This window comes from Sceloporus occidentalis, unplaced genomic scaffold (assembly GCF_023333645.1).
Source record: "Sceloporus occidentalis isolate IW3139 unplaced genomic scaffold, rSceOcc1.0.p SCAF_9, whole genome shotgun sequence".
NCBI lineage: Eukaryota > Metazoa > Chordata > Lepidosauria > Squamata > Phrynosomatidae > Sceloporus > Sceloporus occidentalis.
In genome coordinates this window covers 38,207,077-38,225,136 of record NW_028316989.1, presented here as the reverse complement: position 1 = coordinate 38,225,136, position 18,060 = coordinate 38,207,077, and the positions used below count along the sequence as shown (strand labels likewise).

General features: G+C 38.9%; 2 protein-coding genes across 4 annotated transcripts in view; both read left to right on the top strand.

The window, feature by feature from the left end:
• The window catches only part of LOC149307304 (unconventional myosin-Va), a 100,049-nt gene extending 83,088 nt beyond the window's left edge, over positions 1 to 16,961 (top strand). For both annotated transcript variants that reach the window (XM_089538857.1, XM_089538858.1), the window contains 9 exons: positions 1,380 to 1,473; positions 3,834 to 3,980; positions 4,287 to 4,441; positions 6,307 to 6,396; positions 7,778 to 7,928; positions 8,380 to 8,662; positions 10,836 to 11,010; positions 11,905 to 11,985; positions 12,414 to 16,961. In XM_089538857.1, the coding sequence (XP_089394983.1) occupies positions 1,380 to 1,473; positions 3,834 to 3,980; positions 4,287 to 4,441; positions 6,307 to 6,396; positions 7,778 to 7,928; positions 8,380 to 8,662; positions 10,836 to 11,010; positions 11,905 to 11,985; positions 12,414 to 12,566 (1,329 nt within the window). In that variant the 3' untranslated portion in view covers positions 12,567 to 16,961. The remainder of the gene's footprint in view (positions 1 to 1,379; positions 1,474 to 3,833; positions 3,981 to 4,286; positions 4,442 to 6,306; positions 6,397 to 7,777; positions 7,929 to 8,379; positions 8,663 to 10,835; positions 11,011 to 11,904; positions 11,986 to 12,413) is intronic.
• A 452-nt stretch (positions 16,962 to 17,413) lies between these two features.
• The window catches only part of MYO5C (myosin VC), a 59,733-nt gene continuing 59,086 nt past the window's right edge, over positions 17,414 to 18,060 (top strand). For both annotated transcript variants that reach the window (XM_089538854.1, XM_089538856.1), the window contains exon 1: positions 17,414 to 17,470. In XM_089538854.1, coding sequence (XP_089394980.1) covers positions 17,417 to 17,470 — 54 coding nt within the window. In that variant the 5' untranslated portion in view covers positions 17,414 to 17,416. The remainder of the gene's footprint in view (positions 17,471 to 18,060) is intronic.

Sequence of the window (18,060 nt, the reverse complement as noted above, 5' to 3'; positions counted from 1 at the left end):
ATACAGCATAATGAGAAAGGGAAGCCCCTTCCTAAGCCTGCAATACAGAAGAAAATTGACTTGCCTGGCAAGAAGCGAGAGTGCTCTTTTTCATCACAGGAAGCCTCCTCAGATTTTCACAGTGATGGCAGCTGGGTAAGGAAAGGTGATGCTCCTCCTCCTCTCTTGCTGCTGTCATTTTGAAGATCAGCTTCTCTGCCACATAGCATTTAGACTTACAAAACATGTCACTGCATGTGTAAACATACTTGGAGTTTACGCAGCTTTGCAGGTCTTACTCCAAATGGGTAAAACTATTTAGAAGGGTATGTATAGTTCTGACCTTCATAGGATGGGAAGAACCTATACTTTATACATGTTTTTTCAGTATTATGAGGAGTTATATGCAGATGACCCCATGAAGTATCAGACGTACCGGATTTCACTTTACAAACGGATGATTGTATGTACACAATGCAGACCCTCTTTCTTGTTTGCTGCTTCTGGAGAGCTAACTGAAGAGCTGGCTGCCTTGTCCACTAGCGAAGGAAATCCTTTTTGGAGATCTTCTTAATGTCACTCCTCTCCCCAGAGCTTATTGTTGTGTTAGTTGCGTTGGCACGTTTGTTTTTGTCAGTGCACAATTTGTTACTAATATCAATGTTGCAGCATGATTGAAGCAGGCTCTCTTAGCTATGAGGTTCTCATTTTGAAAAATTGCAAGTAATTCAGTATGCTTCCAAGTTAAATCAAGGGCAGCCAATTTCTGATCTTCCCAAATATTTTTGGTCTGTGTACTTATCTGTCTTTAACATTGGATACGTAGCTAGAGCTGATGGGAGCTGCAATCTGGCAACATTTAGAGAGTCGTGCATTGTTCAGCCCTGATTTATATGCAGTGCTGGAAACATTACAACTGGTGCCAAAAGATTTAGCAACAGGGTGGGAAGCTAAGCAGTGGGGAACCCTTTAGTCTCCCACCTGCTGTTGTTTTACTTCTGTGATTCTTCTCAAAGTTGGAGTTGGTCCTAGACTTACTGCCTCTTTTGTCCACTGTCCTCTCCATGAATAGAGATTGAAGTAGTCAATGTAGAATCTCCTTGGCCCTGTGAGGGAGAAATTACCAGAAAGCCAGATATGGGTATGTTGCCATCCATAAGATGTACCTATAGGAGAGATCTGCTGATCATGCTGCATATATTTCAACATCTTTTACAATAACATCTTGCTTACGATCTAGTCAATGTGCAGGCTTGCAAATTTCAGCCACATGGCACCATCACTTTCCAGCTGTGTTCATTTCCTCATATACTACTAACAGTGCTGGTGCTGTTTTTGTCTGTTGCATATATGGCATTTCTGAAGATTTAATCCTTCCCTTTCTCAACTTATTTTTATAGGATTTGATGGAACAGCTTGAAAAACAGGACAAGACTGTTCGCAAGCTGAAAAAACAGCTAAAAGTCTTTGCTAAAAAGATTGATGAACTTGAAGGTATGGTATTTGTGATCAAAAATGGCTTTACTTCTCACCTCTCAGAATAAGAGTTGATGTGTTTCACTACATGCTCATTGCCAAGGCAATGAACCTTCAGCTGTTAATAGTTGGATTAATAACTGGGAAAGTGTTGAATTTATGTGTACATGCCTATGAAAATATTCTGAAATAGTAATTAATATTCATATATTGACAAAAGTGTATGGTTTATTCTGGGAGCTCATTGCAAACTGGCTGACAGAGAATAGATGTTCATACTATTCTTTGTTTACCAGTGTCTTCTTTTTTGGTAAGAGCACATAATAATTTGTACAAAGATGGTTGGGCAGTAGGAAACCGCACCATTTCTTGAAACATAAAAGTGTGTGGCATCATACTTCTTAACAGTAATTTTTTTGCTTATGGGTTCTCCTCAACTCAACTTGAATGGCCATGTAAGATGATAGAGCTGCATACAAAGGAACCTAGGACTACACAGATAATGTTGTGATAATAATAGCTTAGCAATGGATCTCAAATTTGTTCCAAGTGAACAAAGTTTTCTCTACAGACTGAGATAGAATTCTTGCACATTTGCTGGTTTTCCATGTTAGTTTGTGGGTGCAGGTTTACTAGCAAGTTATCCACATCCAAAATGAGTGGATTAGTCATGTTTGGTGTACCATAATGAAATTAAAAACACTCATTAACATAATTGTGCTTTGGGGCCTTTTGTGAACCAAACACTGGGTAACAAATGTCAGCACAAGAAGCAGTAGTGACTTCCCATCTTATTAATCTTCATAGAAAATGCTTGCCAATGAGCCATCTATCTGCCAGATATAATATTTGCTGTACAGTGAAGGCTTAAATCCTTACTAAAACCATTTTTATCATGGGAAACACCACTCCTTGCTTGTCATAGTCCTTCTCTTGATTGTACTTTACCCTTTCAGGAAAATTACGCAGAGAAATTGCTGACTTTTTTGTGTTCAGTAAGCATTGTGTTGGCACACCTTAAGGGGGCGGGGGAAAAGTTGGTTACCTTAAGATTACATTAAGACCGTTTACTTAGTTCAGTAGTTGTAGGGAGTGGCTAAGGTCTAAATGTAGTCTTCACTTTGCCACACTAAATATAACTCTGAAGTACAGCCACAGATCAGTCTTATTTCAAGTGCTTAATTCCTGAATTACACAAGGTATGCAGGCAATATGTAGTATATTATTTTTTGCATAGATATCAGGGTGATATAAGCATCCTCTGGTTTATCTGATGTTCTGTTGACTGGCCCCACCAGCTTTTCTAGTGGTGTGTAGTTATATTAAATATTCTGGAGTGACACTAGATCAAGAGATACGGTAAGTTTCTAGTTGTTCAACATACCACATTTTGCTTTTAGTCTGCTTATTGAGAGCCTTCTTTTAGAATACTTTGGAAAAGCAAATCCTTGTTTCCAATATTTCCTTGATAGGACCTAGCAAGCTCAATTTTTATAGGAACAAATACTAAAAAAGATTTTTTACATTCACGTCTGGGGAAGTGTAAGAGCAAATACTGGTTGCATATATGACATGAAGGGATCTGTTTGATTTTGCAAGTGTTTCCACTTTTCACTCTTTAGTGAGAAGTAAATTGTACTAAGTGTCGTATGTATTTGTGTGTGTGTTTTGAAGGGACCATGGCTTGCTGGAGGTGAGCTGTGGAACTTTGTTATCTGGTTTCTTTCTCGTGGAGGAAGCTGAGGACAGTGAGGGAAGGAGGAAAAAGCACATATATGATATAGGATAGGCCATAATCTTTTTCCCAGTAGAGGAGGGAGTTTGTGACATAGCAGGAAATTAGAAAATGTGGTCTCTCTGTGTGTGTGTAAAGAGAGAGAGAGAAAACATAATGTTTTTTGGTTTAGTTTTGATAACTTTCTTATGTGCATCTTTCACATGTAGTATGCCCACGCTTCCCTTATTATTATTATTATTATTATTATTATTATTTTGGATTACAGCACCCATCATTAGCCACTTTGGGTCCCTCTGTTGGGAGAAAGGTGGGATATAACAGAATAAAATTAATAATAATAATAATAATAATCATCATCATCATCATCATCATCCCTCACCATTGGCTGTGGAAGTTATGGCTCATGCAAGTACACTCCAACTACATTTACAAGGTCACACCTTCCTCACCCCTGTTTTAGGCAGAAAATTGCAGTATGAAACAAAATGGTAACCATTCGGCTAAAACCAATTAAGAAAATGCCAGAATTCATTATCAAACCTCTTGATCAGAATTCTCAGGGTTTTTGTTGTTGTTGTTGCAAATGCCAATTACATTTGGTTTTTTCTTTTCTTAATATTTTCTTCCTCTTTTGATTCAGTGGGTCAAATGGAAAATATTTCACCTGGACAAATAATTGATGAGCCAATTCATCCTGTGAATATTCCAAGGAAAGAAAAAGACTTCCAGGGAATGCTAGAGTATAAGAAAGAGGATGAGCCAAAACTCATCAAGAACCTTATTTTAGGTGAGAATCCTTTCTGTGTTCAAAACGCGTTGTATGGTGATTTTTGCAATCACATGTTTTTGTTTCAGTTATGCCCAATTTTTCTAATGTCTATGGGAAAAAAGCAGATCCACATATGCTTAATTCTTGATAGCAATTGCATGCCATATCCCTCTGTTCGTTTTTGCATAAGGAACCATAATATTGAAATCAAATACACAGCTTTGCATGGTAAAAAAAATGACTATTAATTAGAGAGACGAAGTTTTATCAGACTGTGAGGTGAGATTTATATGAATTCATGTCTACTTTTGTTTTCTTCTTTAGACTTGAAACCACGTGGAGTGGCAGTCAACTTAATCCCAGGATTGCCAGCATATATTTTGTTCATGTGTGTCCGCCATGCAGACTATCTTAATGATGATCAAAAAGTGAGGTCTTTGCTGACTTCTACAATAAATGGCATCAAGAAAATTTTAAAGGTTGGCTTGTTTTTAGTTATAATGTCAAAATGGAACTTTAGTAAAAGTAGTTTTTATACTAAAGCATGGCATTTGCATTAGAGAAATACTGAAGTATTTGTTTTCAGCTTAGAGATAATATAGTACCTCTATATAACATTGTTTTTAAAAGAATTCTGATTCTGATTTCTAACTAAGGACATACAGACTGTTCTTTTTAATGCAGATTTCATCTTGCTTGGATTTATTGGTTTCTTTCAGTCTCTCCCAGAATGAGACATACTTCAGCTGCTGCTTGACTTGCAGCTTGAGCTATTGAAGTTAGAATTCTGGATATGTACATGAATTTTGTTTACGTCACATGCAGTGAAAAAGCCATATTTTCATACATGAGATGCTGTTTCAGTTGGAAAACACAGTCAACATTAAGACAGCACACGTAGATTAGCAGGCTTCTCTTTCATAATGGCTGATGTTTCTGCAATGGATAGGGATTGGAGACATTCCAAACCAATGCATAAGAAGAACTTCCTTGTGTAAGCAGTATCTATGGTAATCCAGAGTTTAAATACTGTGCATTTCAAAAATGGCCTCAGGTAGAGCAGACAGAGTATTTCCATGATGTTGTCAGAGGAAGTGTCAGCTGGGTACGGGTACAGGGTGCTCTGTTTCTGCAAAGATAATAGTTCTGGTCTGGGCTTTTGGAGGAGATGTGTTGTTTGTTAGCAAAGGATTTCTAGAATGTTAGTTTGCTGGAGGGGTTTATCTAATCACCTTGGTTTGACAGTGTGCCTTGGTAAAAGGAAGTCTAGCAACCCTCACATTTTTTTCAAGAGAACTTCATAACAGGGAAAGAGACCTCACCATTCCATTAAGTTATACCTTGTGAGTGTGGAAAAGGAGCAGATGCCTCTCTTTTCATGGGTCAGATTTTCTTCTGGTAAGCAGTCTTCCTCAACCTGGTACCCTCCATGTGTGCAGGACTGCAGCTTCCATCACCTCCATTCTAAATGCCTGATTGGAGATGTGGAGAAACACAGACAGAATATATCGTTGGGGCTGCTCTCAAAAGCAAGTATAAAAGGAGGAGGAACCAGTGATTTTGGAGGAGTGTGTCAAAGCCTGCTGAGGCAGGAGGTTGTTTCAGAACTGCCAGGAGGTGCAGTTAGAATTAAGGGAATTCAATATGGACGGGATTCAGACTCCCAGACCAGGAGAAGAACTTTATATGGGACAGGAGAAATCCATGATTAGAGTGTGTTAGTATTCAGAGGAATTTACAGCTAGGAAGGCTGAGAAATACAGTGGGCCATTGTTATCCGCTGGGGTTTGGTTCAAGGGTCCCCCATGGATAACAAAATCCGTGGATGTTCTAGTCCTATTAAATACAATGGAAAAGGAAAATGGTGTCTCATATAAAATGGAAAATCAAGGTTTGCTACTTGGAATTTATACTTTTTAAAAAATATTTTCAAGCCGTGGATGCTTGAATCCGCAGATAAAAAATCAGTGGATAAGGAAGGCCGACTGTATTAGGAACTGCCCGAGGAGTGGACTTTAAGGCTCACAACAACAGAACAAGAAGAGATTTCCCATGTAATAAAGACTCTGTGGCAGTGTGCCACTGTCCCATAAAAAGTGTGGTCAGAATTGGGTGTCATAGTGGTAATTTAATTTGCATTCACAGCATGACTTGGGTTTAAAGATGGGTGAAGTGAAATGGGATTAAAATGCCAAGAAAAATATCTAGAAAATGACGTGTAAATTCAATACAGTTTTGAATGCCTTGTTAAATAAGGTAGCATAAAAAATGTGGAATTATTTGTTATTAGGTTTTCTTCAAACGTCTTTTAATACACAACTGTATTTGATATATTTGCTTTCAGAAAAGAGGTGATGACTTTGAAACAGTTTCCTTCTGGCTGTCTAACACGTGCCGATTTTTGCACTGTTTGAAGCAATATAGCGGTGAAGAGGCAAGTTTGACTGTTTCAGTTTATACTTTTTTCCCTTTACCTTTTTCCGTGTATAAAATGTTTTGAAAGATTTTAACGTAATAATGTAGGGGTGCATGTCAGTGTCATGCACCTCAATAAAAACCTTTCAGAGGAAAGGTTCCAATAGAAGGTCAGATGAAAGCAAAAGATGGGTGAAATTGGAAACAAGGTGGTCTGGACTTGCAAAGCAAGAGGGTACTGAAATTAAGCTGAGGTCTGCATCCAGTCCTCAGATTGTAGGTTTCCCAGCCTTGCCCTATTATGGGTATGTACCTCTTTAAGATAAAAACACAACTTTGGTTTTTAAACTGCCAAGTGAGTATTTTCTAGTATCAGAGTTGCCACTTCCTTTGAGTTGGCAGTTTGTTGATAACCAACAAGGAGTTAATCTTATGAGTGTTTTAATTGTTTTAATTTAATTTAATTTAATTGATGGCACGTTACAAACCACCATTTAGTACGTGCTCCACACATACTAGGGTTAGAAAGGGGCGTGCTAGGGTTAGGAAGGGTCTTACCTTCCTAACCGGCCCCGTCTTTAGTACGCGCGGAGCATGTAGTAAATGGTGGCGCCCGTCCACACGGGCGCCACCATCTTTATGACTTGGACGCACAGCGTCCGGACATGGTGCAGTGGAAGTGACACCACGAGTGCACACCTCACACCTCACGGTGCCACTTCCTGGTGCCAAGAAGAAGCACCATTTTGGTGCTTGTTTTTAGCTGCGCCGGGAAGCCTCGTGGTCTGGCTGCTGGGGCTTCTCGGTGCAGCTAATGGCGGAGGCGGCAGACGGCCTGCTTTTGGGCGATCTGTAATGTGCTGATATTTCTTTAAAACATATTTTAAGGGTCTGGAAACTATGCCTTATGAGGAGGAGAGACTTAGGGAGCTAAGTATGTTTAGCCTGCAGAAGAGATGTTTAAGAGGTGATATGATAGCTCTGTTTAAGTTTTTAAAAGGGTGTCATATTGAGGATGGAGCAAGCTTGTTTTCTGCTGCTCCAGAGAATAAGACCCAGAACAATGGATGCAAGCTACGGGCAAAGAGATTCCACCTCAAAAGTAGGAAAAGCTTTCTGACAGTAAGAGCTGTTTGACAGTGTAAGACACTCCCTCGGAGTGTGGTGTGGTAGAGTCTCCTTCTTTGGAGGTCTTTAAGCAGAGACTGGATGGCCATCTGTCGGGGTGTGTGTGTGTTAATTGTGAGTTCCTGCATGGCAGGGGGTTGGACTGGGTGGTCCTTGCGGTCTCTTCCAACTCTGTGATTCTATGATTCTGTGATATTGCCTATTGTGTTAGTAAGGTATGGAAATATGTGAATACAAAAATCAGTGTGCACTGTTACCTTCTACAAATTCAGGGCTTCATGAAACACAACACTTCTCGTCAGAATGAACACTGCCTCACTAATTTTGATCTTGCTGAGTACCGACAAGTACTGAGTGACTTGGCCATTCAGATCTATCAGCAGCTTGTAAGAGTGTTGGAGAACATTCTTCAGCCAATGATTGGTAAGGCAAAATGGTGAATAATAAAAGACAAAAACTGTGGTTTCCTTCTTAAATTTATCTTGTTCTAATTAACTGTACATCTATATCTATCCATCCATCTGTCTTATCTATTGCACCATCACTATGCACGGTAGTTTACAAGAAATAAAGGAAAAACAGTTCCATACCCTTAGGCTTACAGTCTAAAGACACAGCACACAAGGAAAGGGGATGGAAGTGGAGGAAGGGGTTATGTCCAACATATAATGCCTCTTCTGAAGGCCGGGGCAGTGGCATTTGGGATGGAGGGAGGGCCATTCATCTGTTTCTGGGTCTAGGCATGGAGGAACTGTGATTGCCTTTTCTCTTCCTTTGAGGTCAGGGCAGTGGCAGTTGGGATGGAGGGAAGGGCCTTGTCAAATGCAAACTAATTAAATTGATTCCTTTTGGGCTTTCTGCATTTTTTGTTCAGTTTCAGGGATGTTGGAACATGAAACTATTCAAGGGGTCTCGGGTGTAAAACCAACTGGACTCAGAAAGAGAACCTCCAGCATTGCTGATGAAGGAACATACACGCTAGACTCTATCATTCGGCAACTGAATACCTTCCACTCAATCATGTGTCAACATGGAATGGATCCAGAGCTGATCAAGCAGGTGGTCAAACAGATGTTCTACATAATTGGGGCTGTGACCCTTAATAACCTTCTCCTGCGAAAAGACATGTGCTCCTGGAGCAAAGGGATGCAGATAAGGTGAGGCAATCCTCAACAGTATTTTCAGTCCTCTCAGGTATGGTAAGATAATGAAGTCTTCCTGAAGGAGGTGATGGTTTTAAGGTGGGGTGGGCAATTGCAGAAGACCCAGGAGCCACCTCTGGTTTTCGGAAATATGTATTTTTAATATTAAATGCTATATGTTAGCCTTGGAAACTACTTAAATAGTAGATTGTGTTACTTGAAGGCTTTTCTCTTTTTATCAGAAAAAATGAGTCTGAGGATTCTGTGGGTTTCAAAGGGTACAAATCATCTTTGGGGAGACTACACTTTGCCTACCCCTGTTTTTAAGGTATACTTGGGTTTTTACTCTTATTAGAAGGAATTGTTTTGAACTGCTTACATACTTGACAAACTGGAAGTTCTCAATTGTTATTTCACAATTGTGAAATATCTGTGAAACTTTGCATACCACATATGCTCACAGTCACAGATTACTCAGTTTCCTTAATTCCCCTTTCCTGTTTCTCTTATCTGTGAGTGAAGACCTGCAAAGATTCAGCATATTGTCTAGGACTCAGAGGTTCCCACACTGTGTTCTGAGGAACCCATTGGAGTCTGCGTGCACTTCCCAGGTGTTCCGTGACTGCTTCAGGAAAATGAAAGAAAGAAAAATTCAAGAAAAATAAAATATAAGAATATATTCTTATAAATACTCCTAAACACCATTAATTTGTAAGACGTAGGGTCGGTCTCTTAGGGGCTCTGCCATAGAAATAAGGGCTCCACGAGTCAAAAAGGTTGGGAATCCCTGGTCTAGGTAATCAAAGCTGGTGATATGCACAGTGGGGAAGTGGCACATACATGATTCTGATGTTCTCTGCCTTATGTAGGTCCGTTACAGACCGCCCAAAAGGGGTGGTCTTGGGCCGCTCCTTTTTTGCTCCGTGAAGGAGCCGCAGCAGCCAAACCGCGCGACTCCCTTACGGAGCAAAAAAGGAGCGCGCAAATCGTGCTCCTTCCAGGAACCCGGAAGATACGCCGCGAGTGCCAAAGTGCGCACTCGTGACGTCTTTTCTGGGTTTGGACGTGCGGACGCAGAGCGTCCGCTACGTCAAGATGGCGGCGCCCATCTGTATAGGGCGCCGCTATCTTGATGTATCAGTTACGCGCGAGGGGCAAGGCGCGTCCAGAAGCACCGCCCCTCGTGCGTAATCGCGGCACGAGGACTGCGCCTCTTAGGCCCGTCTGTAACGGGCCGTAGACAGTTGTTAGTTTGGTGAGGGTATGAATTGCTTTTAAAAGATTTCTAGCATTTAATCAGAAAACCTTGCAATCTGGACAAATGTTATTTTTAAAAACCAAGGTCTTTAGGTTATCTTGGCAAACACACTTTTCTTCTTTTCTTGGTTGCTAAAAAAGTAGAGGAGGGGATGTTCAACTGATTAGAAAGGGCTTTCTTCATCATTTGTCAAGCATCTATAACTGGATTTATTTCTGGATTTGGTGGTGGTAGAAGATCATGAGTGGGAAAGGTGATTTTAGGGCAGAAAAAAATCAGTGAAGGGTTACTATCCTGATGCCTCTTTCACTATCCCAGCATTACCCTTACAAAGCAAAGTCAAAAATGTTCTTTTAATTTTAAGGTTTTAACATGAAAGGGATTTCTTTGTGGGTGTACTAGGAAACAAATTTTGCTGTAAGCATGGATTCTGGTATTAGTTGCTGAGTTAGGATTTAGAGATGAAAAAAACTATATGCTTGGCTACCTTGTGAGCTTGCTGTGAAATGTATGGTAGTATTAGCTACCTTTCAGGTTTGCTGTGGAACATATTATTAAGTTGTTTTGTTGCTATAAGACTGGAAGTTGTGCAGGTTGGGTCCTGTGCTTGATTTCTAATAGATGCAGGATGAAAACAAAAACCTCTGGTCTCATATCGAAATAACTTTTAAAGTCCAAATCAAGATACAGTAACTTGCGGGGGGGGGTGTTCCCTCTTGAATACTACATGGACGAGAAGTATTCTGCTTTCTACAGGCATTATACATAAGTACTTAACAGTTACACTGGAACCAAGCAGCTTTTGCAGTAGTCAGAAAAGATTGTGTGAAGGAGAATAACTGAGCAAGAAATAATTAGGAAAATGTTTTTCTAATAGCTGGGGGAAAATCCTTATAGTTGTATATGTGTTTCAATATATTAAACTTCCAGGTACAATGTAAGTCAGCTTGAAGAATGGCTTCGTGACAAAAACCTGATGACTAGTGGTGCTAAGGAAACTCTGGAGCCCCTCATCCAGGCGGCACAGTTGTTGCAGGTGAAAAAGAAAACAGATGAAGATGCAGAGGCCATTTGCAGTATGTGCAATGCCTTAACTACTGCACAGGTAACCTTAAGACTTTCTTACATTTTTCTCTAACTTAATTGAAAATACCCACAAGCATAATGGGCTGTGTGTCAGTTTGTCATTTTGCACATATTGTTGAATTGTGTCATTAACAAAATATTGGCTGTATCCAGTATTGGACTTTTGTTTGTAAAAATTACGAGGTGGGGATGGCACAATCTCCCTTCTGGACTGCAACTCCCTCCCCTCCTCAAAAAACATCCTGCTCCCAGAGTTTGGGTAATACAGTGGGCCCTTGCTTTACGCGGAGGATCCGTTCTGGACACTCCCCCCCCCCCCCCCCGCGTCAAGCAAAAAACACGTAAGCTTGAGCTCCATTCTATCCGTATGGTGCGGGCTCACTGTATTCCAGAACATATGTTGTGTGGGCAAAAGTGAAGCATCATGTTAGAATTAGGTATCCAAAGTATTGAATATAAAATGAATATAAAAACAAAATTATGAAAAGAGAGTAGACTCCATAAAATAACATGCAAAATGCTGATTTCTGCATGGATAGCTTTAAAAATAAATAAATATTGGTCTTGGATTTATGATTTGTGTAAGGCTCAGCTAGTAACATTGTGTTCACAGGCTGCATGTATCTTGCAAGGACCTGTGCCCCACTCCTCTTTTTTAAAAACCTAAAGTCTTCTGGGTTTGTGAGGGATGCTGGGGCAGTTGTACCTCATTGTAAGACCTGCTGAGCTATTAGGACCTCCTGGTGCACCACGTAAATGGTACATCACTTAAAGAACTATATATTCTAATACTGAAAGTAAGAGGTTGTGATGAAAAGTTGCTTAAAATGTTGTTTGCAGTACTGCTGGAGTAAATAGGAAATACCAATTAATCTGCAAGAGAAAGAAATTAACAAATGTGTTTTTCTTACAGATTGTTAAAGTTTTGAACTTATATACTCCAGTTAATGAGTTTGAAGAAAGAGTGTCTGTGTCCTTCATCCGCACGATACAGGTAAAATAGTCCAAATTCCTATCCCTTCTTATATATGCAATCTGTCAAAGAAATCTCATGATAGTCACATATTTGTGTGTGTGAGAGAGAAATATAGAGAAACAGACATACGAGACTGTGACTGGAAAGGAATGATGGTGATTACAGTGGTACTTATATTTCTCTTCCTGTTCTGGACTGTTATCTTTACTAACAAAGGACCTTTGAGATTATGGGATACATAAAGAGGGCTTATTTATTGCAAAACCTTGTGTGTGTGTGTGTGTGTGTGTGTGTGTGTGTATAATGCCTGTAAGACTAAAAATCATTGGTTTGTTTTATAATATTTTTTTGGTTCTTCAAAAATATTTTGACAGTCATGGATGGAGAAGTATTGCATATATCTGTTTAAATGTAAGATACTAATGAACACCTTCTTACTTTTGCAGATGCGTATGAGAGACCGGAAAGATTCTCCTCAGCTGCTGATGGATGCTAAGCATATTTTCCCTGTTACTTTCCCATTTAACCCCTCATCTCTTGCATTAGAAACCATCCAGATTCCAGCAAGTTTGGGTCTAGGATTCATCACTCGCGTCTGAATCATGGATACACTTAGCTGTTGATCATGTGTTTTCAGCCTGTAAATGAACTTACAGAAAAGCCATGGGGATGGGATGGGGTGAAGAAAATAGGGGAAGAAGGCTTCTGAAAATATTGTAGATACCCTAAAATGCATTGTAGAAAGCTGGAATGCTGCATAGCTCTCACAGCTGAAGGCTGATGGAAGCATATATGTTTGTACAAATTCAGTATTCTCATGCTGAGGCCCATGTAACATTTTAACACTTAGACATTTTCCAGTACAGATCTTTCCCCTTACCTCTCCTATTGTTCACCTGCTGTCTGTTTGAATTCAGAACTGAATAGACAGTCTGTGACTAATAAAGTGAGAAGCATGCACACTCCTCCCTTCTGAGATCAAAATTGAACAAAAGGAAACAATAATGATCTATTCTGTAATTAGTGGGGAGAGAGAAACCATCATCCTTATCCTTGGTGTCACCTAAGGAATGGTTTTCCCAGTGTACCAAGGCTGAGGGTCACTTCACACATTCCAGATTCAAAGTGTACACATTATGTTTGAAGTGGCCATTTGAAGAGGCCATTAGCAGATCTCTGCAGCATGTACAATTGGTGGAATAAATGCAGCCAGATGCTTCCAATGTGATGTGTACACTCTATCCATAATGCATTTTTCTCTCATTCTGATAGTGAAGCAAAAGCGTGAGGGGACATCTCAGCTCTTTATAACACATTTCATTGTAATTAAATCATATGTATTCCACTGATAGACCAGGACCCAATAGGACACCGGAGGTAATGTAAGATGTGTAATCAATGTAAAATCAGTGAAGAATTTAAATATCTAAGGATATCATCTTTATACATTAGAGGATGGAAGGTATAATGTAAATGCTTGGTACAGGACACAATCCAAAGCCCCATTAAAATGAATAGTTACACAACGGTAGACACAGTCTTGGGAAATTCCAATCATTTCAAAGGGGCTTGCACAGTAGACATTCATGATCCATCACAACCAAGGAGCAGATAATCTGTCAAACAGCTTTCTTGTTTATGTCAGTGTGGCATAAATGATGAAGTATCAAAAAGTCTTTTGGCTTATTATATGGTACGATGTAGCTGTTCATTAGTTAGTATTGTTTCAAAGCATATCAAAGTGCTGCTGTGTACTGTGTTCTTTTAAATGTAAAATAATAATTGTTAGGTAAGAGAACTACAAGATTTCAAAACAAAATATAACTTTAATTGTCCAGTTTTTTTTTACACAAGAGTCAAGAAATATCACTAGTGATAGGAAATGGTAACTGAGCACAAATAACAAACTGGAAGCTGTATAATAATGGTTCAGAGTAAGTTAACTAAGTATTCAAGACTGTTCAGTGAACAAAAGCCAATCATATTATATTTTACTATTTATTTATCATTTTTGTGTATGTTAATTTTTCACAGTCATTTTTGTTGTCAGTTTTGTAATGGCAGTGTTTATGTTTTAATATTATTCATTTGGGAATTGTTTGGGATGGGGGAGGTACATTTCACACTTTAGAGGAATCTCAAAGGCCTCATTAAAGGAAAAAATATTTCAGCCTTCATCTCCTAGGTACCTTATGACTTTGCTGCACATACATTATTAGAACGCTAGACCAACCTCTGATTTGGATGCACTTAAAAAAATTAATACTATGCTTCTCTTTCTATGGGACTATTTCAACGGAGACATTAAGAACAAGGATGCTGCTTAAGATTTTTGCCAGAATCGCCCACATTTTGGATACTTGTTCAGATTTGCCTCAGTGGGAAGCTGACATTTTAAGATGTCCGATATGCCTTGCTCAATGTTTTCTGGGCCTGACATATACATATGAGGAAACTACTTATTTGGAAATTGCCATGTGCAATATTTTAATGTATTATAGCAATTATAATGTATATTTATTTTAAAACATATCTATATGCTATAATGGCATATTGTTAAAAGTTCTGATACTGAATATCATTTCTCTGCACATCCTTAGAACAATGTTGTCAGTTGAGAAGACCAGTAAGTTTCAAACAAGTTGTATATGAGAGTGATGTGCATCTGGTATATAATATGGTCAGTGACAAAGTAAATCAAGTAAGCATCTCTTAAGAGCTGATTTGGGCTCTCTTCTCTCCCTCTATTTTGTTTTGAGTTTTTGTTGTTGTTTGCAGAGAGATGTATGCTCTTCCACTGGAGGTTATTTTAGAAAACGTTTAGGTACTTTCACTCAGACATGGTCTTCTAAACTACTTTCATTATTTATGTTAAATGAACATGTCTTTACTTGAATCTATTTATTTTACATATGGCATCCAAGTTTACAAAAACGACTCTTAATACGGTGTGTTTCTTCTAGACCTACTTTTAAACTGCTCTTTCAAAAAATATAATGTCTGTGGTCTGGGGCAAACCAAACAGACAGAAGTTACTGCCTCAGAGAAAACTGTAAATTGGTCTCAGATTATTACACTGTTTTTTAAAACTAGGATGGGGTACCCTTAATATCCAAACATTGACTGGATTCCTACTGTATTATGTCAGAACTGTAAAAACACTGATTTAAAATAGCAGCACTTTTTAAAAGTTAGATGCACGGCTAAAACAGAGAGTCTCCAATATCTTCCTACTGATCCTCTGAATTAACTGGAAGTCTGCCCTGGAACAATTTTATCCTTTATCTTTAAAAATAGTTACTCCAGAAGTGATAAATGTTTATATGTTTTTATTTTTTCATTTTGTTTACCTGTAAAAAAAAAAGGCCTTACTGTACGTTGTTTACTTACGAGAGCGGTAGATGAAAATAGGCATTATCCTTATATTCAGGCATCTGACTAATATTACTTTGTGTCACATTAAAATTGTATGCTGCTTCACATGTTTTAAAGGAAGATATTTCTAAGTTTGGTATTTTGTAATTCATCAACTACTTTACATATTTGATTGTATGCTGCTTCACATGTTTTAAAGAAAGATCTTTCTAAGTTTAACTAGTATTTTGCAATTTTGTCAGATACTTCACAAAACAGTATTTACATGCACTTTTCATGAGTTAATGTTTTTAGTGTTGGTACACATATAAAACATTTTTAATTTTTTCCAAGTTAGAGTACTTAAAACTTTTAGTTTTACCTCCTCCCCCTTCTTTAAAGCAAAGGTATGCTCTTTTAATGTGGAAATGTCATTGTTTCTAATGTTAACTTGACCTGGAATCGTCTCTCTAGTGCTGGAAAAAATGCTTACCAGAGCCCTTCTGAAATGTAGAAACCTGAAGTATTGCAGAAATATTACCTCATTAGATGTCAGATCTTTTTTTGTTTTCCTTCAACGATAAGTTCACCAGTTTTGTAAATGTAGTCCTCCTGTCTCCAGATTTTACCAAAACCCTTCTCAATTTTCAATCTGGGTGGAACTTGAAAAATAAAGATTTTTGTTTAATTAAATATTAGATGATCATGTATGCAATCTTGTGCACAATTGTAAAGCCCTAACAAAGTAAGTGGGACGTATTTCCGTATAGGTGTGGACCATAGTGCACTCCTAGCTTTCACAGGTATGAAAACCATACATAGATCACATCTCCCTCATTCTAGAGATTCTCATTTGTGTATGGAATAGCTGCTGTGTCTCTAATCCCCTGACTTCCATAGAATCCTACCAGGCACATGAAATGGTAATGCTGTATAGATGGGTGGAGTGGATCTGTATCTTGGCAGTGCATGCAGAAGCAGTCACACTGACAATGCGCTGCCGATACATAGCCTGTCCTGTCGGCAGGAGGATGTCTGTGTAATAGATTCTGGCATTCAGCAGAATTTTAAAAAGGATAATCTCTGGTTTGGGGAAATTATGCAGATTTAGATCTTGATTCCAATAAAGGAAGCATGGCCAAATGACCCTCCAGGTCTTGTTGGAGTTGGAGTCCCATCAGACCTAGCCAGTGGAGAGGAATGCTGAGGGTTGCAACCCAACAAGATCCGAAGGGCTATACTTCACTTGTCCTGGCTGTAAACCATTTCTCTAAGTCTGTGTGGAAGTGCATCTTTTTCCTCAACCCGTTTGATCCATATCTCAAAGACACCAGCATTTGAAGGCTGAAGGTCTGTTTGATTTAAGGTTTAAACTGGATGCATTTCAATATACCACATTAAAGCTCTTTGAAGATTACACTTGTAAATTTCTTACTGTTCTGAAAGAAAGGCTTTGACAATTGATTATTTCCACTTGATATCGCCACAGTGCTTAGATGGAAACCAAAGTGGTACCAGAATGACATAAGATCAAAATTGTCATTGTGTCTGACATTGTACTTAGTAAAAATGTATGCTTCATAAATGCTGTATCCTAGCTATCACTGAGATGTCTAAATAAAAACAACAACAACTGTTAAGTGGTTTGCCTGTTTATTGTCTCCTATTTGAACAGATCATTCCTGAACTGATTAATGGGTTTAACTTAACCACACAATACTAAGTATGATCAGGAGGGCTTTAAACTGAGTTATGTGGGGAAAGGAGATGGTATTCTTGAGAGTAGGAGTTCTTGGGTGCTGGAGATAACCTGTTTGTTACACAGAGAAAATGCAAAGCCAGGCATGGTCAGGCACACATTCCAGACTCTGATTTCAGTAAACTTAAGGCAATGTTGGGGGTGACCAAGTGGTCAGGAATAGTAAAAGAGAAGGGAGTTCTTAAAAGTGAAATATTGAAGGTACAATTTCAGACAGTTCCAATGAGGAGGGGAAATGGAAGATGTTTAGGATGGATGTCTAAAGAAGTTTCAGCAGATATGAGATTTAAAAGGGACATTGACAAGAAATGAAAAAGGGGGAATCAACAAAGAGGAATGCAAACAAATAGCAAGAGGAAGTCAGAAAAGCTAAAGCGCAAACAAACCCAGGTTTGCTAGAGAGGTTAAAAACAATAAAGGGCTTTTTTGTTATGTCTGTAGCAAAAGGAAGAACAAGGAAATGGTAGGGTAGTGTGGAGAAGAAATGCTAATGGTTTAGAGAAAAGGCAGAGCTACTCAAGGCCACCTTTGCCTTGATCTGCCAAAAGGGAAAATGGCTTACCCTGGGGAAAATGGAGCAGATGATACTGTAGGGGAAATGCAGCACAGAATGAACTAAAGTAGTAGTAAAGAGCTGTTTGACAAGGAGTATGCTGCTTTGGGGTGGTCCTTGGAGGTTTTAAACAGAGGCTGCTGGATGGCTATCTTTTGGGGATGCTTGGGTTGTGAGTTCCTGCATGGCAGAATGGGGTTGGATTGGATGGCCTTTTTTGGGGTCTCTTCCATGATGATGATGATGATGATAACAATAATAAATCCTTCATTACCTATGACCACCTGAGGATGATAATAATAACAACAAACTTTATTACAGCCATTTGGCCAGCACAATTACAAAATTCCAATTTAAGACATAGGATGATGATAATAATCATCCCTTCCCCACTTATGACCACCTGAGAGTAACAACAACAACAACA